Source organism: Coregonus lavaretus (assembly GCF_964263955.1).
Source record: "Coregonus lavaretus genome assembly, chromosome: 37".
Taxonomy (NCBI): Eukaryota; Metazoa; Chordata; class Actinopteri; order Salmoniformes; family Salmonidae; genus Coregonus; species Coregonus lavaretus.
In genome coordinates this window covers 3436090-3463189 of record NC_140024.1, presented here as the reverse complement: position 1 = coordinate 3463189, position 27100 = coordinate 3436090, and the positions used below count along the sequence as shown (strand labels likewise).

General features: G+C 43.4%; 1 protein-coding gene across 1 annotated transcript in view; it reads right to left on the bottom strand.

The window, feature by feature from the left end:
• LOC311111932 (serine/threonine-protein kinase BRSK2-like) overlaps nucleotides 1-27100 on the bottom strand; it is a gene marked incomplete at both ends in the record, with an annotated part of 127682 nt that overhangs the window by 37219 nt on the left and 63363 nt on the right. Inside the window, 4 exons of the mRNA XM_084154857.1 lie at nucleotides 1427-1460; nucleotides 9365-9481; nucleotides 9985-10125; nucleotides 12713-12798. Of these exons, the coding sequence (XP_084010983.1) occupies nucleotides 1427-1460; nucleotides 9365-9481; nucleotides 9985-10125; nucleotides 12713-12798 (378 nt within the window). The remainder of the gene's footprint in view (nucleotides 1-1426; nucleotides 1461-9364; nucleotides 9482-9984; nucleotides 10126-12712; nucleotides 12799-27100) is intronic.

Below are 27100 nucleotides of genomic sequence, written 5' to 3'. Positions count from 1 at the left end.
ATGTCATTCATCTTTGTTTCATAGTGTAGTTTCTTCTTCTTTTTATTCAGTTTAGTCACATGATTTTTCAATTTGCAATACATTTGCCAATCGGTTGTACAGCCAGACCTATTTGCCGTCTCTTTTGCCTCATCCCTCTCAACCACACAATTTTTTAATTCCTCATCAATCCACAGGGATTTAACCGTTTTTACAACAGTTTTTACAGTCAATGGGTGCATGCTTATTAGTAACTGGGATAAGCAATTTCATAAATGTGTCAAGTGCAGCGTCTGGTTGCTTGTGCCTTATTGTAAACAGAATGCATGTTTTGGAATTTTTGTATTCTGTACAGACTTCCTTCTTTTCACTCTGTCAAATAGGTCAGTATTGAGGAGTAACTACAATGTTGTTGATCTATCCTCAGTTTTCTCCTATCACAGCCATTAAATTCTGTAATTGTTTTAAAGTCACCATTGGCTTCATGGTGAAATCCCTGAGCGGTTTCCTTCCTCTCCGGCAACTGAGTTAGGAAGGACGCCTGTTTCTTTGTAGTGACTGGGTGTATTGATACACCATCCAAAGTGTAATTAATAACTTTTTTTGTGAGGCATTGGAAAACCTCCTTGGTCTTTGTGGTTGAATCTGTGTTAGAAATTCCCTGCTTGACTGAGGGACCTTACAGATAATTCTATGTGTGGGCTACAGAGATGAGGTAGTCATTCAAAAATCATGTTAAATACTATTATTTTTCATGGAACTTATTATGTGACTTGTTAAGCAATTATTTTTACTCCTGAACATAATGAGGTATTGTGTGTAGGCCAGTGACACAAAATCAAAATGTAATAATTTTTTTATTCAGGCTGTAACACAACAAAATGTGGAAAAGGTAAAGGGGTGTGAATACTTTCTGAAGACACTGTAAGTAACCAACTCTATGACAGCTGGCATACAGCACAGTTTTTGTTTCAAGTTTCATTAGCATACACCGTCCAACGAAATGCTTACTTGCAGGATCCTTCTTGACAATGCAAGCACATATCCACCTGGCATACACCTGATTCACAGCTGCACTGCTTATATCAGACAACTTGTGATGACATAACACGTGGCTGTGTGGCATTGCCACTGCCTGAGGGGTGAAGAGCTGAGAGACGGTTCATTGTATACAGAGCTGAGAGTAGAGCTCTCTAAAGTGAATGGTTGGAGGGTATGTGGGCTTGTGCTGCAATGCCATTATGGTAGGGAGAGAAACAGAAAGAGAGAGAGAGAGAGAGAGAGAGAGAGAGAGAGAGAGAGAGAGCACTGAGGTGAGAGAAATAGAGAGTGAGAGAGAGAGAGAGAGAGAGAGAGAGAGAGAGAGAGAGAGAGAGAGAGAGAGAGAGAGAGAGAGAGAGAGAGAGAGAGAGAGAGAGAGAGAGAGAGGTGGAGAGAGTGCACTTACCCTTATGACCTCTGGGCAGGCATAGTGAGGAGATCTGTAAAGAGAGATGCGCACAACAGCTTTATACAAGGCAATGCACACACACTGTGTTTTATACACAAACACACACCTAATAAAACACAGTTACCAGAACACACATTGCGTAAACTCACAAACACATACCCATACACACACAATGTTCCGAAAGTAAGGAGAGTTAGCTTGAGGAATGCGTGACTGCTGCAAATGTCCCCAATACAATGGCTTGCGAAAGTATTCACTCCCCTTGGCATTTTTCCTATTTTGTTGCCTTACAACCTGGAATTAAAATGGATTTTTGGGGGGGTTGTATCATTTGAATTACACAACATGCCTACCACTTTGAAGAAATAAGACCAAAAAAAAAGAAAACTTGAGCGTGCATAACTATTCACCCCCCCAAAGTCAATACTTTGTAGAGCCACCCTTTGCAGCAATTACAGCTGCAAGTCTCTTGGGGTATGTCTCTCTGCTCCAGCTCCTTCAAGTTGAATGGGTTCCACTGGTGTACAGCAATCTTTAAATCATACCACAGATTCTCAATCGGATTGAAGTCTGGGCTTTGACTAGGCCATTCCACCACAGATTCTCAATTGGATTGAAGTCTGGGCTTTGACTAGGCCATTCCAAGACATTTAAATATTTCCCCTTAAACCACTCGAGTGTTGCTTTAGCAGTATGTTTAGGGTCATTGTCCTGCTGGAAGGTGAACCTCTGTCCCAATCTCAAATCTCTGGAAGACTGAAACAGGTTTCCCTCAAGAATTTCCCTGTATTTAGCGCCATCCATCATTCCTTCAATTCTGGAGTCTCCCACATACCTTTTGGCGAACACCAAACGTGTTTGCTTATTTGTTTCTTTAAGAAATGGCTTTTTTCTGGCCACTCTTCCGTAAAGCTCAGCTCTGTGGAGTGTACGGCTTAAAGTGGTCCTATGGACAGATACTCCAATCTCCGCTGTGGAGCTTTGCAGCTCCTTCAGGGTTATCTTTGGTCTCTTTGTTGCCTCTCTGATTAATGCCCTCCTTGCCTGGTCTGTGAGTTTTGGTGGGCGGCCCTCTCTTGGCAGGTTTGTTGTGGTGCCATATTCTTTCCATTTTTAAATTATGGATTTAATGGTGCTCCGTGGGATGTTCAAAGTTTCTGATATTTTTTTATACCCAACCCTGATCTGTACTTCTGCACAACTTTGTCCCTGACCTGTTTGGAGAGCTCCTTGGTCTTCATGGTGCCGCTTGCTTGGTGGTGCCCCTTGCTTAGTGGTGTTGCAGACTCTGGGGCCTTTCAGAACAGGTGTATACAGTGAGGGAAAAAAGTATTTGATCCCCTGCTGATTTTGTACGTTTGCCCACTGACAAAGAAATGATCAGTCTATAATTTTAATGGTAGGTTTATTTGAACAGTGAGAGACAGAATAACAACAAAAAAATCCAGAAAAACGCATTTCAAAAATGTTATAAATGTATTTGCATTTTAATGAGGGAAATAAATATTTGACCCCCACTCAATCAAAAAGATTTCTGGCTCCCAGGTGTCTTAAAGGGAGTGCTCCTAATCTTAGCTTGTTACCTGTATAAAATACACCTGTCCACAGAAGCAATCAATCAATCAGATTCCAAACTCTCCACCATGGCCAAGACCAAAGAGCTCTCCAAGGATGTCAGGGACAAGATTGTAGACCTACACAAGGCTGGAATGGACTACAAGACCATCGCCAAGCAGCTTGGTGAGAAGGTGACAAAAGTTGGTGCGATTATTCGCAAATGGAAGAAACACAAAATAACTGTCTATCTCCCTCGGCCTGGGGCTCCATGCAAGATCTCACCTCGTGGAGTTGCAATGATCATGAGAACGGTGAGAAATCAGCCCAGAACTACACGGGAGGATCTTGTCAATGATCTCAAGGCAGCTGGGACCATAGTCACCAAGAAAACAATTGGTAACACACTACGCCGCGAAGGACTGAAATCCTGCAGCGCCCGCAAGGTCTCCCTGCTCAAGAAAGCACATATACAGGGCCGTCTGAAGTTTGCCAATGAACATCCAAATGATTCAGAGGAGAACTGGGTGAAAGTGTTGTGGTCAGATGAGACCAAAATCGAGCTCTTTGGCATCAACTCAACTCGCCGTGTTTGGAGGAGGAGGAATGCTGCCTATGACCCCAAGAACACTATCCCCACCATCAAACATGGAGGTGGAAACATTATGCTTTGGGGGTGTTTTTCTGCTAAGGGGACAGGACAACTTCACTGCATCAAAAGGACGATGGACGGGGCCATGTACCGTCAAATCTTGGGTGAGAACCTCCTTCCCTCAGCCAGGGCATTGAAAATGGGTTGTGGATGGGTATTCCAGCATGACAATGACCCAAAACACACGGCCAAGGCAACAAAGGAGTGGCTCAAGAAGAAGCACATTAAGGTCCTGGAGTGGCCTAGCCAGTCTCCAGACCTTAATCCCATAGAAAATCTGTGGAGGGAGCTGAAGGTTCGAGTTGCCAAACATCTTGGAGAAGATCTGCAAAGAGGAGTGGAACAAAATCCCTCCTGAGATGTGTGCAAACCTGGTGGCCAACTACAAGAAACGTCTGACCTCTGTGATTGCCAACAAGGGTTTTGCCACCAAGTACTAAGTCAGAGGGGTCAAATACTTATTATATAGACTGATCATGTCTTTGTCAGTGGGCAAACGTACAAAATCAGCAGGGGATCAAATACTTTTTTCCCTCACTGTATATAGTGAGATCATGTGACAGATCATGTGACACTTAGATTGCGCACACAGGTGGACTTTATTTAACTAATTTTGTGACTTCTGAATGTAATTGGTTGCACCAGATCTTATTTAGGGGCTTCATAGCAAAGGGGGTGAATACATATGCACGCACCACTTTTCCGTTATTTATTTTTTAGAATTTTTTGAAACAATTAATTTTTTTCATTACACTTCACCAATTTGGACTATTTTGTGTATGTCCATTACATGAAATCCAAATAAAAATCCATTTAAATTACAGGTTGTAATGCAACAAAATAGGAAAAATGCCAAGGAGGATGAATACTTTTGCAAGGCACTGTAGGTGGTAGGAATATAGTATCAGCTCTATTAGCAGAGGTACACACTTAAACAGATACAAAAACATCTTATGGAACAGCGGGGACTGTTAAGAGACACACACACAGGTACAGACACACATATACGCACACACGCACTAGCACACGTACTCTACACACACGTACATTGCCATATTGTTGTATTATACATTTTGTGTTGTAGATATGTAGTGGTGTGATAATGTTATATGATGTACTGTTTTATCTTTTGCTTTATGTAATGTAAGTGACTTAATGTGTTTGGACCACAGGAAGAGTAGCTGCTGCCCTAATAAATACAAATACAAATGCACTGTGATAAATTCAGAAACACAGTCAAGAAAATGGCACTCATTATTTACTCAGCTACTGCACTAAATAGATTTTTGGATTTTCCCAAATGCGTCTCAGTCTGTCTTGATTTACGAATGCCTACGATTTTATGTGCACACACTGTGCTGAGCACACATTGCGTAGAGGATGAACCAACACTCTACTGAACACAGAAACACAGTGAGTACTGAATTCTATACAGGACCTATGCACCTTGTTATAATGTAATTGTCATGTGACTACATAACTGGTGGTTTGAACATACCCTGTGATTTGAACATACTTTACTATATATGTGCATTTCATTCTTAGTTAGTTCTCATGACTTTCTATTAGGTGTGAAAGCAGTGTGTGTAGTAAGTATCTGGTCTGTTTGTGTTGTGTGTACTGTGTTATTCATTAATAAAGATACAGTTACTTTGACACACTGACAGAGTGTTGCCGTGCATCTGTCTTCTTCTCAACGCAACACACACGCAAGGACACACACACACACGTACATTCTGTAAACACAAGCTTCCTGATTGACAAGAGTGAAATTGAATTATGGTAATGTATGGAAAACCAGTCAATTTGCCCTAGTCAAACAGAGCAATGTCAGAGCATGCAAACCTTCAAATAATTATAAACGCACACTTTTTTTTTTATCACATTGTTTAGAGCAACTTGTCCTTAGCTGTCTCTAAACGATATTTAATGTTTAATGTTTTTTACATTAGGTACGTCAAATTAAGGATTCCTCAATTTGTCCTTCATGGAAAGTAGAGTAATTGTATCTGATAAAGATGATATTTCATAATATGTTTATGAACGTCGGTCAGAGGGCAAGGGAGAGAAGAATCTATCACTCTGTGAGAGTGATATTATACCTCTGAAGCAAGGATAAAAGTTTAGATTTTTCCATTGTCATCATGTCACCTTTTAGGTATGCAATCTTTATTTATATATTCAACAAATGATATACTGTACCGGTAACTGCCAAAGTAATAGAAACACTTGAGCAAATGAGGGATACAAAGTATATAATAATTAACTAATAATAATTTGGTGGGTGCTTATATTTGTCCTATTTTACACATGTACAAGTGTGTATTATACATAGAAATGTGTTTTTTGCATATCCCAACTCCCCCTGAGACACCCTCAGAGTGTAGTCTCGAAGATCCAACCCTAGGCAACACAGTGACTAGGGACTGGTTTCAATGATGGACTATTTTGGCATAGAGGAACTACGTCACTGCCTACGTCGATTTCATTCAAGCAGATAAAGTAGTGGCATATGGCAGTGACGTAGTACCTCTATGCCAAAAGAGTCCATCATTGAAACCAGACCCTAGTCACTGTGTTGCCTAGGGTCTGGTTTTTGAAACTTTTCGGAGAGTGGGGTCAACAGCCTTTTACCTTGTCCACTCGGGAATCGAACTAGCGACAGTTCAGTTACTGGCCCAACGCTCTAACCGCTAGGCTACCTGCCGCCCACAAACAAGTGACGGGAGCAAGGATTGAACCCACGGTCTATGGAGTAGGAGCTCGCTGCTTAGACCACTGCGCCATCCGTCCATTGAAAGCAGGTGCTTTATTGAAAGTAGGGCACGAATGGTCACTGAATGGTTTGATGAGCATGAAAACGATGTAAGCCATATGCCATGGCCGTCTCAGTCACCAGATCTCAACCCAATTAATCGCTTATGGGAGATGCTGGAGCGGCGCCTGAGACAGCGTTTTCCACCACCATCTACAAAATATCAAATGATTGAATTTGTTGTGGAATAATGGCATCACATCCCTCCAATAGAGTTCCTAGACACTTGTAGAATCTATGCCAAGGTGCATTGAAGTTCTGGCTGGTGGTGGCCTAATGCCCTATTAAGACACTATTGTTGGCGTTTCCTGTATTTTGGCAGTTACCTGTATATTACAGTGATTCGAGAGTAAAGTTCCAATACTACCCTTGCATGTGGACCCATGTGACCCTGAAAAGAAAACCTGCATGAGTCACTATGACAACAGGGCACAGGAAACGAAAAAGGCACAATTATACAACCACAAATAGGTCCTTAAGGTCAGGGATATGACATGGCCATCGCATGAATTCAGTGTCTTTGAAAAGGACACCTTGGAACACAAAGTCACACAGTGTCCAACGTGCTTGTCAGACGCATGACTTTGCCCGAGAAAACAAAGCAGACATGTTTTTTTGCAGTTTTTTGGCTGTTTATTTGTGTTGAGTCATGGCCTAGTTGTGTTTGTGTGTATGAAATGGGAACAAAGAGCTAAGCCCTCAACAGAGTTCACCTGGGTTAGCACGTTAGCCTGTCACGCCAACTTCCTGCTCATACCTCCTCTGTCACATTGTGCTAGGCCACACTGTCTCTCTTCCAGATGATGATGGACAGAGATTTAGCATTGCTACATCGCTAATCTGTAAAGATGCAGGGTAGGCTATACTGGCCCTGGTTATCTGGGCTGAAGATCTTACTGACCACGCACACACACACAAGTGGACACACACATACGCAGGTACAAACACACACAAGCATGCTCTTATACACACACATGGCTTTACGACTGTGTAGGGATTGGACACACGCACACACACACTAGTGGTGCGCGGGTCAGCTGTTTGTTCACCCACACCTGCCCACAATTGCTAATAACCCACAGCCGCCCGACTATATGCAATAAAGTGACAATCTGAAACCTGCACCCGACCCTAAAATGCTAATATAGAAAATGCGCTGTAGGGTCGCAGATGGCAAAACAATTTTTTGACAGGGGTATTTAGATATGTTTCTACTTATAATTTCTGTTATCTTTGCTTCTTTCGTGGAGCAAAGACGTTTAGGGACTGAGGAGAAAAATAAAAAATAAAAAATACAAATATATATTTTCTGTGCAAAATGTGGAAATGACATCAGTTTGACCGGTTGTAAAATAGAAAGCTGTGAAAATGACCCAACATGTTTCTGATAAAATGTCAGTTCGGCATGGATGCATATTTTATGTGGTTGAAATACTATCAGCTTTCATAATGCAAATAATGATAGCACCTCTACAGACAGTAGGCTATCTACAGCGCATTCGGAAAGTAGTCAGACCCCTTGACTTTTTCCACATTTTGTTACATTACAGCCTTATTCTAAAATCGATTAAATAATGTTTTTCCTCATCAATCTACACACAATACCCCATAATGACAAAGCAAAAACAGGTTTTTATAAATGTTTGCAAATGTATTAAAAATAAAAAACTGAAATATCATAGTTACATAAGTATTCAGACCATTTACTCAGTACTTTGTTGAAGCACCTTTGGCAGCGATTTCAGCCTCGAGTCTTCTTGGGTTTGACGCTACAAGCTTGGCACACCTGTATTTGGGGAGTTTCTCCCATTCTTCTCTGCAGATCGGGTTCAAGTCCGGGTTCTGGCTGGGCCACTCAAGGACATTATTGGTGGAGTGTTGTAGAGATGGTTGTCCTTCTGGAAGGTTCTCCCATCTCCACAGAGTGACCATCGGGTTCTTGGTCACCTCCCTGACCAAGGCCCTTCTCCCCCGATTGCTCAGTTTGGCCGGGCGGCCAGCACTAGGAAGAGTCTTAGTAGTTCCAAACGTATTCCTTTTAAGAATGATGAAGGCCACTGTGTTCTTGGGGACCTTCAATGCTGCAGAAATGTTTTGGTACCCTTCCCCAGATCTGAGCCTCGACACAATCCTGTCTCGGAGCTCTACGGACAATTCCTTTGACCTCATGGCTTGGTTTTTGCTCTGACATGTACTGTGGGACCTTATATAGACAGGTGTGTGCCTTTCCAAATCAATTAAATTTACCACAGGTGGATTCCAATCAAGTTGTAGAAACATCTCAAGGATGATCAATGGAAACAGGATGCACCTGAGCTCAATTTCGATTCTCATAGCAAAGACTCTGAATACTTATGTAAATAAGGTATTTCTTTAAACATTTCTACAAACCAGTTTTCGCTTTGTCATTATGGGGTATTGTGTGTAGATTGCTGAGGAAAATCAATTTTAGAATAAGGCTGTAACGTAACAAAATGTGGAAAAAGTCAAGGGGTCTGAATACTTCCGAAGGCACTGTAACTGCGCATTCGCATCCTCTCAAGCCGCTGAAAAAAATTAATCATATTTCTCCACTCCTGTTCACGAGACAAAATGTTGCCTAAATGTGATCTTCAGTTAGGCCCTAAAGCTAAGGCACTAATGCCAGATCGCCTAAAATAATGAAAGAAAAACCTCAAAGTAGCCTATAGATATAAATTGCCAAGAATGATACATTTAAGGTATTACTTTCTCATTATTCAACCAGCCCGTCACCTGCCCTTCATTCACACAATATTTAATGACCCGCGGGTTATGAGTCAACCCGCGCATCACTAGCACATACGCACGCACGCACGCGCACACACACGCACACACACACACACCATACAAATACACCACACACATACACCACACACACACACAGTTGACTCACCCGCAGCTGGTCTCCAGCAGACTATCCCCGACCTGCAGAGACGCCATGCCAAAGTCTGCTATCCTAATGTTGTTCTTTTCATCTAACAACAGGTTCTCTGGCTTCAGATCTCTGTGACTATGGAGAGGAGGGAGGGAGGGAGGGAGGGAGGGAGGGAGGGAGGGAGGGGAGATGGAGAGGGAGAGAAGGAAAAGGTGACGGAGAGGGAAAGAGAGAGAAAAATATAATTTACCCAAGTACCAAGCAGAGGTCAAAACAAGAAAACCTGACAATCCTACACGACTGGAATTATGCATTTCCCAGGAATGTTGTCTAGGAAATTTCCAGAAAAATATACACATTGTACTATAATTTCCTTTGATCAGACGCTAATGTTTCCACTTTCCAAGAGCCCAGTGTCAGGATCTCTCTCGCTCTGATCTCGGGTCAGTGTTCCTCTCACAGATAAAAGTGAAATGACAGACCAGACACTATCTCAGAAAGTAGGACTGAGCTTTTACTTCTGCTTGCTCTTTAGGGTCTAGGCATGGATACTGTAAAAGCACTTTGTGACAACTGCTGATGTAAAAATGACTTTTATCAATACATTTGATTGATTGATTGACTGATTGATGACTCACCATATGGAGTGACTGTGGCAGAAGTCCAGAGCTGAGATTATCTGTCTGAAGAACTTCCTGGCCTCCTTGGGCGTTAACCGTCCCTTCTTGACCAGGTAGTCAAACAGCTCTCCCCCTGACACGTGCTCTAGCACCAGATACCTGGGGAGGGAGGGAACCACACACGTTAGAAACACAGTCTAGACCTTTATATATCAAATGATATACACTACTGGTCAAACGTTTTAGAACACCTACTCATTCCAGGGTTTTTCTTTATTTTTACTATTTTCTACATTGTAGAATAATAGTGAAGACATCAAAACTATGAAAAAACACATATGGAATCATGTAGTAACCAAAAAAGTGGTAAACAAATCAAATAGCCACCCTTTCCCTTGATGACAGCTTTGCACACTCTTGGCATTCTCTCAACCAGCTTTCATGAGGTAGTCACCTGGAATGCATTTCAATTAACAGGTGTGCCTTCTTAAAAGTTAATTTGTGGAATTTCTTTCCTTCTTAATGCGTTTGAGCCAATCCGTTGTGTTGTGACAAGGTAGGAGGGTATACAGAAGATAGCCCTATTTGGTAAAAGACCAAGTCCATATTATGACAATAAAAGCAAAGAGAAATGACAGTCCATCATTACTTTAAGACATGAAGGTCAGTCAATACGGAACATTTCAAGAACTTTGAAAGTTTCTCCAAGTGCAGTCGCAAAAACCATCAAGCGCTATGATGAAACTGGCTCTCATGAGGACAGCCACAGGAATGGAAGACCCAGAGTTACCTCTGCTGCAGAGGATAAGTTTAATAGAGTTACCAGCCTCAGAAATTGCAGCCCAAATAAATGCTTCACAGAGTTCAAGTAACAGACACGTCAACATCAACTGTTCAGAGGGGACTGTGTGAATCAGGCCTTCATGGTCGAATTGCTGCAAAGAAACCACTACTAAAGGACACCAATAAGAAGAAGTGACTTGCTTGGGCCAAGAAACACGAGCAATGGACATCAGACCGGTGGAAATGTGTCATTTGGTCTGGAGTCCAAATTGGAGATTTTTGGTTCTAACCACCGTGTCTTTGTGAGACGCGGTGTGGGTGAACGGATGATCTCCGCATGTATATTTCCCACCGTAAAGCATGGAGGAGGAGGTGTTATGGTGCAGGGTTGCTTTGCTGGTGACACTGTTGGTAATTTAATTAGAATTCACACTTAACCAGCATGGCTACCACAGCATTCTGCAGCAATGCGCCATCCCATCTGGTTTGTGCTAAGTGGGACTATCATTTGTTTTTCAACAGGATAATGACCTGGCTGTGTATGGGCTATTTTACCAAGAAGGAGAGTAATGGAGTGCTGCATCAGATGACCTGGCCTCCACAATCCACAGACCTCAACCAAATTGAGATGGTTTGGGATGAGTTGGACCGCAGAGTGAAGGAAAAGCAGCCAACAAGTGCTCAGCATATGTGGGAACTCCTTCAAGATTGTTGGAAAAGTATTCCAGGTGAAGCTGGTTGAGAGAATGCCAAGAGTGTGCAAAGCTGTCATCAAGGCAAAGGGTGGCTATTAGAAGAATCTCAAATATTAAATATATTTTATTTGTTTACCACTTTTTTGGTTAGTACATGATTCCATATGTGTTATTTTATAGTTTTGATGTCTTCACTATTATTCTACAATGTAGAAAATAGTAAAAATAAAGAAAAACCCTTGAATGAGTAGGTGTTCTAAAACTTTTGACCAGTAGTGTACATTATATCATAACTCTATAGCTAAGTGTCTCTGGTTAGGTACTACAGAGATCGTCTACAAGATCCAGGACTGCTTGTAGTGAAAGGCAAGGACCAGCTAGCCTCAAGCTTGCACAAGCTGACCACATAATTACATTACTTTGACATTTTTGTCATTTAATGAGGCACTCAATCATTAATTAATGTTGATCCAGAAACCACTGCTTTTAGTGCACCCTCAAGTGTTAATATGTAATTCAAACATTTGGAGTAATGGTCTTCTATCCATAGAAGTTCCTCTACTCTATAGTTGTATCTACAGCGGTTGCTACTGTGAGAGTATATGTGGTAACTCTTGTGATATTATCTGCGGTAGCTACTGTGCTGTATCTGTGAGAAAGCACTGAAGACACACTGTGGTATCCCTACTGTAGCAGGATACTCCACATTCCCACAACCACCCTCTCTCCCACCCACACCACTTCCTGATTTATTAGCAGATTAAGGGATGTGCTCAAGCGTTCACCTGTCAACGCTAGTTAAATTAAGAACACATTCACACATGATTTGTGAGTGGGAAAACGTATCCGAGGCAGACACTTTTTGTCCGTGTCGGCGATTCGTCTGTGTCATCGGAATATTAGGAAAATGAATTCCCACACCAGTCGTCGCTGGCGCCTTTAACAATTATTGAATAGTGCATTAAGCAGAGCCATTGGAGCAGGGACACATGAGAGATTAATACATAGGATAACATATGGATCTACATTAAACCTACAGGATTCCGAATAGGCAGCTTAAACTGAGGGAGACCCAATGAAACATTACATGCCAGTGTGAAAATGGCCCCGGAAAATACGTTTCTCAAGTGATTTTCAACTTGCCTTGCTTGTTTGCTAACATGTTGCTATGCACTGGTGCTTCTCCAAATACGCAATTTAACCGTTTAAGGGAAGCACATTTGTTACAGCGCTTCAGTGAACCAAATCGTTTTGGACAGGATACTCACAAATATTTCTTGTTTTCGTAGACGTCGTGCAACTTTAAAACGTGAGGATGCTCTATGAGCTTCAGAATGGCTATCTCTCGCTCCACCTGCAGAAAGAGAGAGAAAGAGAGAAAAAAGAGGGACAATTTTAAATATTAGTGTGTGATTCAAAGTACTTATGGAATACTTTAATAAATAAATAACTGCATTCCTTCTAGATGGAGCTATGGACGTACTGTAAGTACTGACCATCCATGAGGTCTTTAACATAGAGCCCTCATTGGAGCCCACTCAACAAAAAAAACAATTTGGTGCTAGGGCCGAAATAATGAAGAGGAGAATGTGCAGACACAGAGCGAGAGCACAGAGGAATGGAAAGGGAGAGTGCATTGGAGAAAAATAAAGAACGAGACAGAGAGAAGCGGTGGGAATAAAAGACGGACTGGCAGTGCCAGAGCCCATGTCTAGCCTGGCAGCTTGGGTCCATGCCAGGGCCTGCGGGAACAGCGACATGCCTCCCACTTGTTAAGATCCTGCTCCTGCCACAGCACAACCACACACCAGCTAATTTAACTCATTAATCACACACTGATATCTGATATCACTCTATCGTAATACACCACAATACAGCAGGTAGGGGGGACATTTCAACTAGCTGTTTTCACACTCTGAAATGTGTGCGTGTGTGTGTGGCCCTAAACCATAACGGCACTGCATACAGAACCTCAGCACCTGATAACGTGGTAACATTTTCCAATGGACCTTGTGCTAAACTTGAGGTAGGTTTATTTATGTGATCGAACATTGGGTTATTTTGGCCACACACCATATGACTCACAAATACCGTGTTGTGTGTCCAGCTACTACAGACATTTGTGTCATGTTCTTTCACAAACAGTACGCCTACATAGTCACAGAAGAGAAACATGACAAGACACATTAGTGACCAATAATACAAATGTAAACTGCATTTTTCTAGGCTCTATACATCCAGACAAAACAGCTACTGTTTGTGTATCATCTGTGTCTTGAACAGTTAGCCCGTACTGACATCATCATGAATGTTGTGTGGCACCCTCCATTTTGTGTGATACTGTCAAACTCAATAAAGCTTCAGGATTCAAACCACTGTTACACTTCCTGCTTTGAGATATCACATTACAGGGGTAATGGCAGCTCAATGGGGAGTACACTTTATGCTTATAAGGACATTTGATAACCATTAAATAAGGTAAACAATACATGAGTTATATGACTATGTTAATATACTGCAGTAGCTTCAGCATTTCCAAATCTACCTACAAATGCCTAGTGCAAACCTCAGGAGGATAGACATACAGGCATGCACACACACACACACACACACACACACACACACACACACACACAGCCCAACCCCCCCTCCCCACCAACAGCACCTCCAGTCCAGAGTGCTGAGTTGGCTTTACAGAATGTTAGCAGTATAAATGCCAGCTCAGTGACAACAGGAGGGATGAAGCTGTTCAGCTGGCTACTGTTTCTCTCAACAAGTCTCACTCTAATTGCTTCATCGCTTCAAGACAAAGGTAGCATAAACCATAAATACAGAAAAGATTCACAATGTATTCACAATTCCCTACACAGGTCAGCATTTACAGTACAGTAGAGATTGCATCTACATCTACAGAATATTTAGCTGGGTTTGGCAAATAACTGGTATTTCATTTTCATATTGAAAAGCTGGTGCCATCCGTTCCCTCTTCAAATGTCAATGAAGAACACATGAAGTCATCAGTACTGAATTGAATAAGTGTTATTAATCAGTAACCAGTGGAGTGGTATTAGTGGGAATACATGCTCCAGCTAATCAAACGAATCCTGTGTTAATACTGTACTGAATGTCCTATTGACTGGGCTTCACATTGGCTGATCATTAGTGCTGTTCCTGCACTATTAGGCTATGATGTTGGAACACACAAAGGTTATCTGATACGTTAGTGTAGCAGAGGTGGTTCAGTGAACAACACAATCGTGTGATCATTAACCTTGTTGGAGACCTGGAGACTTGTTTTAGCTCCCAGAGTTGGGATTTAGCTCAATGGGCTAAGAAAGTCTTAATGTTTGGAGGCATTGGGTTCAACACCCAGTAGGTCATACTAGCTTAGCATCCGAACGTATGAGAGTTGCTTGAGAGTTTGTACAACATCTGGATGCACAGAGAGGACTAAACATTGCTGGCTATTGCACCATGACCAATGGCATCTGGACCCAGTGAGCCAATTAGCTAGCGTGGAATCATGGTGTGCGTGCATGATTCTAAAGTTGGGTTCTATGCAGATTTGGTGGCACACATACACACAGAGTAATACACAATGTCTTGTAATGGCCCATGGTTCCCAACTGTCTTAGGTCAGCTTTGAGCTGCTGCAAGGTGATGTGTCCCAATGTAGTCCTTGAGTGCTATTTCCCTTAAGTGCCCCATTGTGCCCCATTGTGTGTTCCATTGTTCTTCCCAAGGTGTATGTTTATCTTCCTCTGATATCTTGCAGTAGGTCTCTCCTGTACTCTGTTTACATACACTACCGGTCAAAACTTTTAGAACACCTACTCATTCCAGGGTTTTTCTTTATTTTTACTATTATCTACATAGTAGAATAATAGTGAAGACATCACAACTATGAAATAACACATATGGAATCATGTAGTAACCAAAAAAGTGTTAAACAAATCAAAATATATTTTATATTTGACATTCTTCAAATAGCCACCCTTTCCCTTGATGACAGCTTTGCACACTCTTGGCATTCTCTCAACCAGTTGCATGAGGTAGTCACCTGGAATGCATTTCAATTAACAGGTGTGCCTTCTTAAAAGTTAATTTGTGGAATTTCTTTCCTTCTTAATGCGTTTGAGCCAATCAGTTGTGTTGTGACAAGGTAGAGGGGGTATACAGAAGATAGCCCTATTTGGTAAAAGACCAAGTCCATATTATGGCAAGAACAACTCAAATAAGCAAAGAGAAACGACAGTCCATCATTACTTTAAGACATGAAGGTCAGTCAATACGGAACATTTCAAGAACTTTGAAAGTTTCTTCAAGTGCAGTCGCAAAAACCATCAAGCGCTATGATGAAACTGGCTCTCATGAGGACCACCACAGGAATGGAAGGCCCAGAGTTACCTTTGCTGCAGAGGATACGTTCATTAGAGTTACCAGCCTCAGAAATTGAAGCCCAAATAAATGCTTCACAGTGTTCAAGTAACAGACACATCTCAACATCTGTGTGAATCAGGCCTTCATAGTCGAATTGCTGCAAAGAAAACACTACTAAAGGACACCAATAAGGAGAAGAGACTTGCTTGGGCCAAGAAACACGAGCAATGGACATTAGACATGTGGAAATTTGTCCTTTGGTCTGGAGTCCAAATTTGAGATTTTTGGATCCAACCGCCATGTCTTTGTGAAAAGCGGTGTGGGTGAACGGATGATCTCCGCATGTGTATTTCCCACCATAAAGCATGGAGGAGGAGGTGTGATGGTGTGATGGTGTGGGGGTGCTTTGCTGGTGACACTGTCTATGATTTATTTAGAATTCAAGGCACACTTAACCAGCATGGCTACCACAGCATTCTGCAGCGATACGCCATCCCATCTGGTTTGTGCTTAGTGGGACTATCGTTTATTTTTCAACAGGACAATGACCCAACACACCTCCAGGCTGTGTAAGGGCTATTTTACCAAGAAGGAGAGTAATGGAGTGCTGCATCAGATGACCTGGCCTCCACAATCCACCGACCTCAACCAAATTGAGATGGTTTGGGATGAGTTGGACCGCAGAGTGAAGGAAAAGCAGCCAACAAGTGCTCAGCATATGTGGGAACTCCTTCAAGACTGTTGGAAAAGCATTCCAGGTGAAGCTGGTTGAGAGAATGCCAAGAGTGTGCAAAGCTGTCATCAAGGCAAAGGGTGGCTATTTGAAGAATCTCAAATATAAAATATATTTTGACAATTGTTTGGTTACTACATGATTCCATATGTGTTATTTCATAGTTTTGATGTCTTCACAATTATTCTACAATGTAGAAAATAGTAAAAATAAAGAAAAACCCTTGAATGACTAGATGTTCTACAACTTTTGACCGGTAGTGTACCTACTTTACCATTCCTACTGCCAGCGTGCCATACCTTTACCCACATACCAACAAAGGGGCACTGACACACCCACTGGGAAAAGGGGGAAAGGGTAGAGGGGTGAGAGAAAGACGAGAGGCGAGGGAAGAGGGGTGGGAACTAGGAAAGTGAGGCACATGTGACAGAAGCAACTGACAAAAATTTAGTTATATTCCCATCAAAGCCCCCAATCTTCAAAGGTTCTGTCACTGGGATCGTGGCTGCATCCTTGGAGCAGGGGGAAATAAATAATGAAACCCTTTCATCTTTGGCCCAATGGCTGGCCCCACCAAGCCCTCTGTCATTCCAGCTTCCCCCTTTCTGCCTTCCTTCTCTCTGCCTTCTCTCACAGACAGGGAATGAAGGAAGGAGGGAGGGAGGGAGGGAGAGAGATTCAGAGAGAGAGCGATAGACGGAGGAAGGAGAGACTGAGCGAGAGTTTCTTGGTTACAGCAGCACTCAAAATGAAAACATTTCCTTTTCAATTTCCTCCTGTCCCTTTCTCTGTCCGTCTCTCTCTAACTTTTCTCTTATTCTCTAATTTCTCTCTTTCTCGCTTTCACACTCTCTGCCTCTTTGTCTCAGATGTGCTTCGCTATCAAGGCCTTAACAACAGGGATGCTAATGCTAGGTGCTAGCACCGTTAATCTGTTTACAACGGGGATGCTAACGCTAGGTGCTAGTGACATTTTTATGTTTATGGCAGGGATTTTAATGCTAGCTGCTAGCATCAGCGACAGGGATAGTGTACACCTGAAGCCACATAACCTCACACTTTCACACACTCTCTAATGTCCTGTGGAAATCAATCTTAAGAATGCATTTACATACCATGAAGAAGTTGACAAAAATTGTGCAGCCATATATGTATAGAACATTTATATTAGACACACATCTATATCTATATGCATGCCGCACCAGTATGCACGCAGCGCACACACACACACACACCACTAATAAAGTGCATATAATCAGTACAATGAGAGGTTATTCTTGGTCAGGGTTGCCAGATTGCATGATTACCTACAAGCAGGACTGGTCATTCAACTGAGACTGCTCTTCTCTGTGTCACGGAGGCTCTCCGCACTGCTAAAGCTAACTCTCTCTCCTCTGCTCTTGTCCTTCTAGACCTGTCTGCTGCCTTTGATACTGTGAACCATCAGATCCTCCTCTCCACCCTCTCCGAGCTGGGCATCTCCGGCGCGGCTCACTCCTGGATTGCGTCCTACCTGACCGGTCGCTCCTACCAAGTGGCGTGGCGAGAAGCTGTCTCCGCACCACGTGCTCTCACCACTGGTGTCCCCCAGGGCTCAGTTCTAGGCCCTCTCCTTTTCTCCCTATACACCAAGTCACTTGGCTCTGTCATATCCTCACATGGCCTCTCCTATCATTGCTACGCTGACGATACACAACTAATCTTCTCCTTTCCCCCTTCTGATAACCAGGTGGCGAATCGCATCTCTGCATGTCTGGCAGACATATCAGTATGGATGACGGATCACCACCTCAAGCTGAACCCTGGCAAGACGGAGCTGCTCTTCCTCCCGGGGAAGGACTGCCCGTTCCATGATCTCGCCATCACGGTTGACAACTCCGTTGTGTCCTCCTCCCAGAGTGCGAAGAGCCTTGGCGTGACCCTGGACAACACCCTGTCGTTCTCCGCTAACATCAAGGCGGTGACCCGATCCTGCAGGTTCATGCTCTACAACATTCGGAGAGTACGACCCTGCCTTACACAGGAAGCGGCACAGGTCCTAATCCAGGCACTTGTCATCTCCCGTCTGGATTACTGCAACTCGCTGTTGGCTGGGCTCCCTGCCTGTGCCATTAAACCCCTACAACTCATCCAGAATGCCGCAGCCCGTCTGGTGTTCAACCTTCCCAAGTTCTCTCACGTCACCCCCCTCCTCCGCACACTCCACTGGCTTCCAGTTGAAGCTCGCATCCGTTACAAGACCATGGTGCTTGCCTATGGAGCAGTGAGGGGAACGGCACCTCCGTACCTTCAGGCTCTGATCAGTCCCTACACCCAAACGAGGGCATTGCGTTCATCCACCTCTGGCCTGCTGGCTCCCCTTCCTCTGCGGAAGCATAGTTCCCGCTCAGCCCAGTCAAAACTGTTCGCTGCTCCGGCACCCCAATGGTGGAACAAGCTCCCTCACGACGCCAGGACAGCGGAGTCACTCACCACCTTCCGGAGACATTTGAAACCCCACCTCTTTAAGGAATACCTGGGATAGGATAAAGTAATCCTTCTACCCCCCCCTCCCCCCCCCCAATTTTTTTTTTTTTTTAAATAAAAAAATTTGTAAAGTGGTTCTCCCACTGGCTATAGGGTGAATGCACCAATTTGTAAGTCGCTCTGGATAAGAGCGTCTGCTAAATGACGTAAATGTAAACGTAAATGTAAGCAGATCGCCCCATTAACAGGACTGATTATCCAGCCCATTTCCCCTGAGGGAAACCCACCCTGCCAAACCCCCCACTTTTCCCACAGACAGACTCAAGGTCAACTGACTTACTACTACCAATGACAAAAACTCAATCCAAATTTCAGCTGTAATGGGTAGATTAACTTGGCTATCATTAGAGCAGGGTGGCTGCCAGATCAAAAGTGAAAATTCCAAAATCGATTTAAAAGGCTTGTATGGAACTATAGAGGATGATTATCTGGATAATTATTATTAATTATTATTATTAATAATCCTGATTACCAGGATCTGGATAAGAGCGTCTGCTAAATGACGTAAATAATGATTAGGGGTTACAACATGAGAGAATTATAAATAGAACTTATAATTCCAGCACAGTGGATTTGAAAATGCTAATAAACAAACACGTCAACTGTAATTGTCAAAATGATATGTGGGGTTGGTATAGTTCTGAACACTCCTGTCAAGTCAATTATGGAAAACAAGGGGAACGCGGATCCGGAGATAAGCGTATGGAAGGATGGAATGGAGGAGTGTAGGGGAGAGAAGCATGGAGGTGCAGCCCATTCCTTTGCTGTCATATCTAATAAGCCCCCCGTCCCCCCCTATCAACCCCCCTTTCATCTCCATGGATCAGTGACACACACACACACTTCAGTGCCGGTAATTAAACCCATGTACAAGGTAAACAACCCCCACCCCCCCCACCCCCCACCCCCCTACCCTCTCATGGAGACGGAGACAGACAACGCAATTTATTATGCTCAATTATTCCACATATGGTGTGTTAATGTGTAGTAATAAAGTGGTGAGACGTGGGGTGATGGGGGAGAGGCGGTCACACAACAGACCTTAGAGAAATGAGGTGAGACAAACTGTCAGGTCTACAGCTGCTCCTGTAGGCTCCTGAGAGAAGGTGTGTGTGTGTGTGTGTGTCTGTGTGTGTGTGTGTGTGTGTGTGTGTGTGTGTGTGTGTGTGTGTGTGTGTGTGTGTGTGTGTGTGTGTGTGTGTGTGTGTGTGTGCGCGCGTCATACATAATGGTCTCTCTGAACAAAACCAGCCGTAGCATATTTCATACACCATGGTGCGTGTATAGTGCAACATCTGATGAAAATGATCATGTATTTTCACTGCTCAGTACCAAGACTAACTCCCTCAAGAAGATGTATTGTGCTGTAAGAAGCTTCTACCATTCTCTCTCACCTTTATAATCAGTTGTTATAAAACAATGTGCCACTCAGGCTAATAAGATGTGATTGATTGACTATAGTAGCCCTAGTCCCAGTCCCAGCATCTCAGGCTCTGATTGGTTGAGACGGCCTGTGGTTTCCAGAGGGAATTGTGGGTAGTGTAGTTGGCTGTGGATGCATGTAGTTCATGATTGGGCTAATCAGTGCTAACGAGACAGGGTGCGTCAAAGGCGCAAGTGGCATCCCCCTGTGAGGAGTATGAGAGTGTGTGTGTGTGAGTGTGTACGTGTGTTGTGTGTGTGTACGTCATGCGTCATACCCATTTCTTTAGAAGAGCTGGAGGAGTGCAGATGTTCTCTCTTCCCCTCTCGCTGCATCCTTCCCTCTTTCTTTCCCTATCCCCTCTATCCCTTGTCCCTCTCTTTCCCCTCCCTCTATTTCTATCATTAGCCAAACAGACTGTGTTAGTATTCAGTGAAAACAGAATCATCTAAGAAACAGAGACAGCATGAGAGTCATACATTTTTTATAATAATTTGGAGGATCTAAGTCCACAACAATGCTTAAACTGCATAAGGAGACTACTTTTGAGGTCTGGAAAAAATGTAAGAAATTTGGATTTTGGGGTGTAGTTACCCTTTAATGCAAGTGGCACCAGCAAGAGACCGTTGTTTGGTTAGCAATGTTTCTGTAGCGCTCATGTAATTGCAGAGTTTGCAAAACAAATGCCCACTGGATTGATGCAACTAATCATGATATCATTCTGCCAGGTAGGCAGACATAGGCTATTGGATCCTATTCAATGATCCTATTCAAAGCCCTGGTAATAATGTGTTAATAAAGCACTACTGTTCCTACAGTCAACTCCATTATCACCAATGATCTCACTTACATCAGGGATTTAGCTACTGTCTCTATGCATTAACTCAGAGGGATTAACACAGGGTCATTATCACCAACACAAAGTCATTAACAAAAGATCCATATGCAAAACTAGACACAGATATGCAAAACCATACACAATTCACTCTACCGGGATAGAGACGAATGAATGCATAATGGTATGCACAATGCAGATCTACACAAAAATTGCGCTTTTAGTCTTTCTCTCTCTGTCACACACACACACACACTGCAAACAGTGTCTCACATGTGTTAATAGATTGGTAAAGCTTAGGCTCTTCCTCTCTCCCAATAGCAGTGTTCTGAGCACTGGGATCACTGGGAAATTCTTCCACAGGAAGTCTGTAATCTCCCTAACACAGCCCACCAACTCCCTTTGCAAGAAAAGTGTTCACACACACCCACGCACACAGACACACACCTTAACCGAGTGCACTGTATAGAGAGGTCTTCATCAACTGATGGTGCTGTCATACTGAACCCATCCATTCACCATCTCCACAGAGGGACCTGGTCCTGGACAGCTGTGTGTCTGCTGCTGTATCATTCCTCAGTGCTTGTGTTTGTGTGTGTTCGTGCGTGTGTGTGTGAATGTGTGTGTGTGTGCATGCGTGTGTATTGGTATGTGGTCAGAGGATATACAGAAAGCCCTGTAATAAAACTGGTGAAGATCTCTAGAGATTAAAGATACACTGAGGATCAGTGATGTGTTCATTAGTGGACCCTGAGGACTACTAAATATGTAGTATATATTATGTATGTGGGTTGAGAGAAAAGATGGATGCAAGCCTTCCTCCTGAGTTATAGAAAAATTGAGATGTGGTGTTAATGGCTCTGCTCTTCAGAGAAGTCTTCTACAGTGTGATGGACAATGACTAAGGTCCTACGTTGAAGAGTGTGTGGGTTCAAGGTGAGTCAATAACACCTTCACAGATCCTCAACAACACACATCATTGAATCAAACAAGCTGCTCTTCGGTCAACACAGAGTGTCAATGAACAGATAATCCTACAGCTATCCTACGGCAGAGGATTTTACACTCACACCCTCTCTCTCGCTCACACAAAGATGTCAGAGGAAGGCCAAACTGACTGACATTCATCTCTCTGCATCCTCTGCAAGTTACTCAGGGGCAAACACACACACACACACACACACACAGACAGACAAACACACACACAGACCCATCCAATAATCACACCATCCTGCCCCTCCTGACCAATCAATGGCCTAGCTCTGCGTGGGCTGAGCATTCTTAGTGAATTATGAAGATTGATTGGGGAGCCGCTCGTTCGCAGCTCTTCCAAATCCCACTTTAATTGAAATGCGATACGGAGCTGAGGGCCATGGAGAGGAAAGTCAATTGGAACATCCGCTCAGAAATCAAACCACCATCTGTTGCTGTGATAACTAGGGCTGTGTCCGAAAATGTTACTGTCAAATCCTTGCTTCCTCAGACCTTGTTTCCTCAATTTGTCTCAAAGTACAATGGAGGAGAGGATCCAAGGTCCCTCCCCTGGACCTCCTTCTCCAATGAGCTTTGAGAGGACAGCCTACTGTAGGAGTAGAGAGAGAAAGAGAAAGAGAGAGAGGATGGGGTGTTGGACTGTGTTTAGTTTTGAATGAGCATGAATGAGTCTGGAGCTGTCGGACTTGTTGGCTGTGTTGGCTTGATGCGAGTTGGCTGGACGATGTTCTAGGTAGACATTGGGAATACTGGGTATTTGATGCAGTCACGCAACACTCATTCAAATAGCAGACCACCATATGCTTGTCACTACATAGTGTCATGTTAAACAATCAGGGGAGGAAGAACAAATTAGATTTGAGGATTTGATTGAATTTAGTCCCTAGTTTAAAGCATTAGATTGTTTATTAGTGACAACGGTTTGACTCGTATGTTCCCATCTAGTTTCCAATCAAATATATAAAATAAAAAATACTCTTAAGATATATGAAAGACACTTAGAGTTAGTCTGCACTCTGTAACTCCAAGGTCTCCTGATGGTATGTAAATTATAGCTATGAAGGCCATTCATTCTCATATGAGAGGTCTGGAGGTGACGGGCTGAGAAATAGCTAGCTGAGCGTCTCCTCAGTTCCCAGCCGCAATGATGATGACTACATCACACAGAATACATTATAGCATAATCATACAGAGAGAGAGATAGAGAGAGGGAAAGAGCGGGGGAGGGGTTCAGAGAGCTAGAGAAAGATAGGGAGAGAGAGAGCGCAAGAGAGAGAGAGCGAGAGAGAGCGAGAGAGAGCGAGAGAGAGCGAGAGAGAGCGAGAGAGCGTTTATTGTTCATTTCACTTTTGTTTATTATCTATTTCACTTGCTTTGGCAATGTAAACATATGTTTCCCATGCCAATAAAGCCCTTTGAATTGAATTTAAATGAGGAAGAGAGAGAGAGCGAGAGCGAGAGAGAGCGAGAGAGAGCGAGAGAAGGGGAAGTGATGGTGCTGTCATGGCGATATCAGGGTAAACAGATTGTCAGCTGTGATTCATCAAGAAAGGGCAGATGCTCTCTTCTGTGGCGGATTGCAATCTGTATTCTTTCATTTCATCCCCCTTTTTCTCTTTAGCCTCCGCACCCGGTAACCCCCTCCACCAGCGCCATCTCTCTCAATGACTCAGACATAGACACACGCACAAGCATGCACGCACACATGTATGGACGCATGCACGCACACGATATAGACTCACTAAGCTGTAAATGCATATAAACTGTCACACACGTACGCACACACACACACACACACACACACACACACACAGTGTGTAAAAAAAGCACTCAGTAGTATCAACACAATTAACCAAGTATGGATACCATTAACTAAGTCAGCCACTCGTTGAGAGCAGTGATGAAATGATTCTAGTCAAGCAAGAGACTTTAAGACCAAGATCAAGAGAATCTCTACAGTGGCTTATATAAACACATACATCCACCCTCTCTGTGTCACACAACCAATTTCCTGCTATCATGTCATATTTTCTACACTTATCTGGTCTCACCAGGTGGTCCTCTTACAGCCAGCAGCCCCCTCTCCTCATCCCAGCCCCCATCCCTCCATTCTCCACACCCCATCCATCCCTACCACCTTGACTGACTCCCTTTCCCTCCCTCCCATCTCCACCATCTCGCTGGCTTAGAAAGGCTAAGTGTTCCCTTAGGACTAAAGTCTGGATGCCAGACCCCTTGCTGGGCCCAGGGACAACACACACACATGCGCGCACACACACACACACACACACACACACACACACACACACACACACACACACACACACACACACACACACACACACACACACACACACACACACACTCACTCACACAAACACACACACCCACTCACAGACATAAAATACAATTGACAATGTACTGTGAGTGTGTGTGCACGTCCGTGTGACTGTGCCCACACTAGTGTTGTACATCAATGGACATCCACACCTCTGTGTATGTTCTAACCCCACAGCTTGTGTCACTGTAGGACAAGTGAAGGTTCATTATACAACAAGATCTCACGGTCTCACTTCAGTATTCAACATTTGTCCAGGGGGGCGGGGATAAACGTCTACGGGTGAAGTGAAAGTAGGTAAGGGTTAAGGTTTGGGATAGGGTACAAACAGGAAGAACTTGATGGTGAAGTTTAGGAATTAATTTGGAGTGGTTAAGGTAAGGGTTAAGGTTTGGAAAAGGGTTCAAACTGAAGTGCCTAGTACTGGGATTGAACCCGCAATCCTTGGAGTCGTAGCTCGCGGTTTAAGCTCTTCCTCTATCCCCATCCACAATGCCCTAACTCGAGTCTACTAGATGGTAACAAGCACTCGCGTTGCACCTTGTGGATGATATTGACATTGCATGCACAAGGCATCTCCCGATGTCCTGGGGACCAGGAAAACGTATAATATTGCAGTGGAATTTATACTATGGAGTGAGATTACATTATTGTAAATGTATAGAACAGCTATGTTGTATAATTTGCAATGATTATGAGTCTAATCTCACTCGATTTATTTTATTTTAACCTTTATTCAACTTGGCATGTCAGTTAAGAACAAATTCTTATTTACAATGACGGCCTACACCGGCCAAACCCGGACGACGCTGGGCCAATTGTGCGCCGCCCTATGGGACTCCCAATCACAGCCGATTGTGATACAGCCTGGAATGGAACCAGGGGGTCTGTAGTGATGCCTCAAGCACTGAGATGCAGTGCCTTAGACCGCTGCGCCACTCGGGAGCCCTACTGTATTCTTAGTCTAAATGCCAGGGATGACATCTATATCTCAAGAGGGTGCTGGTGATGATGTTAGGTGGTGAACTCTGGCTCTGCAATCTCTCATCTCCTCCGGTCTCTAAATGTCAAGTCTCTGGTCTCTGTGTGCTCAGACTGTCTTCAGCTGTTACAAACACACCGTCAGTCTAGGATCACACACACACACACACACACTTATGCAAATGCAGAAACACATGCAAATGCATTGCTAATGCTGCTACAGAGGCCAGAGAGCGTTGGAGAGAGATGAGAGAGACAAACAAAGAGGAAGGAGGGATGGAGAAGACAGTTTATCCCAACATGAGAGACAGTAGACGGGAAATACGTTTCGTCTTTCATTTTTGATGAAGAGAGAGAAAGAAAATAAGTATAGATTCTGTGATGTAAATGTTAGAGCCCAGGGGAGTATGGAAGGAGGAGTAGAAAGACATGCGCACGTGTATGCGCGCTCACATTCACACAAACAAACTGAAAAGATGAATGAACAGATGCATACTGTAGTGTACATGCTGCAACGGCCTTTTAAACAAAGAAACACATCAGGATTCCGGAGTACACTTGCGTTGAATATCAAACCTTTTGAAAATGCCAAAGTATGAATTTATTTTTATTTTATTTATTTCACCTTTATTTAACCAGGTAAGCCAGTTGAGAACAAGTTCTCATTTACAACTGCGACCTGGCCAAGATAAAGCAAAGCAGTGCGATAAAAACACAGAGTTACATATGGGGTAAAAAAACATAAAGTCAACAAAAAAAATATAACAGAAAATATACAGTGTGTGCAAATGTAGCAAGTTATGGAGGTAAGGCAATAAATAGGCTATAGTGCAAAATAATTACAATTAGTATTAACACTGGAATGCTAGATGTGCAAGAGATTATGTGCAAATAGAGATACTGGGGTGCAAAAGAGCAACATAAATAACAATATAGGGATGAGGTAGTTGGGTGGGCTAATTTCAGAAGGGCTGTGTACAGGTGCGTGATCGGTAAGGTGCTCTGACAACTGATGCTTAAAGTTAGTGAGGGAGATAAGAGTCTCCAGCTTCAGAGATTTTTGCAATTCGTTCCAGTCATTGGCAGCAGAGAACTGGAAGGAATGGCGGCCAAAGGAGGTGTTGGCTTTGGGAATGACCAGTGAGATATACCTGCTGGAGCGCAGACTACGGGTGGGTGCTGCTATGGTGACCAATGAGCTAAGATAAGGCGGGGATTTGCCTAGAAGTGATTTATAGATGGCCTGGAGCCAGTGGGTTTGACGACGAACATGTAGTGAGGACCAGCCAACAAGAGCGTACAGGTCACAGTGGTGGGTAGTGTATGGGGCTTTGGAGACAAAACGGATGGCACTGTGATAGACTACATCCAATTTGCTGAGTAGAGTGTTGGAGGCTATTTTGTAAATGACATCGCCGAAGTCAAGGATCGGTAGGATAGTCAGTTT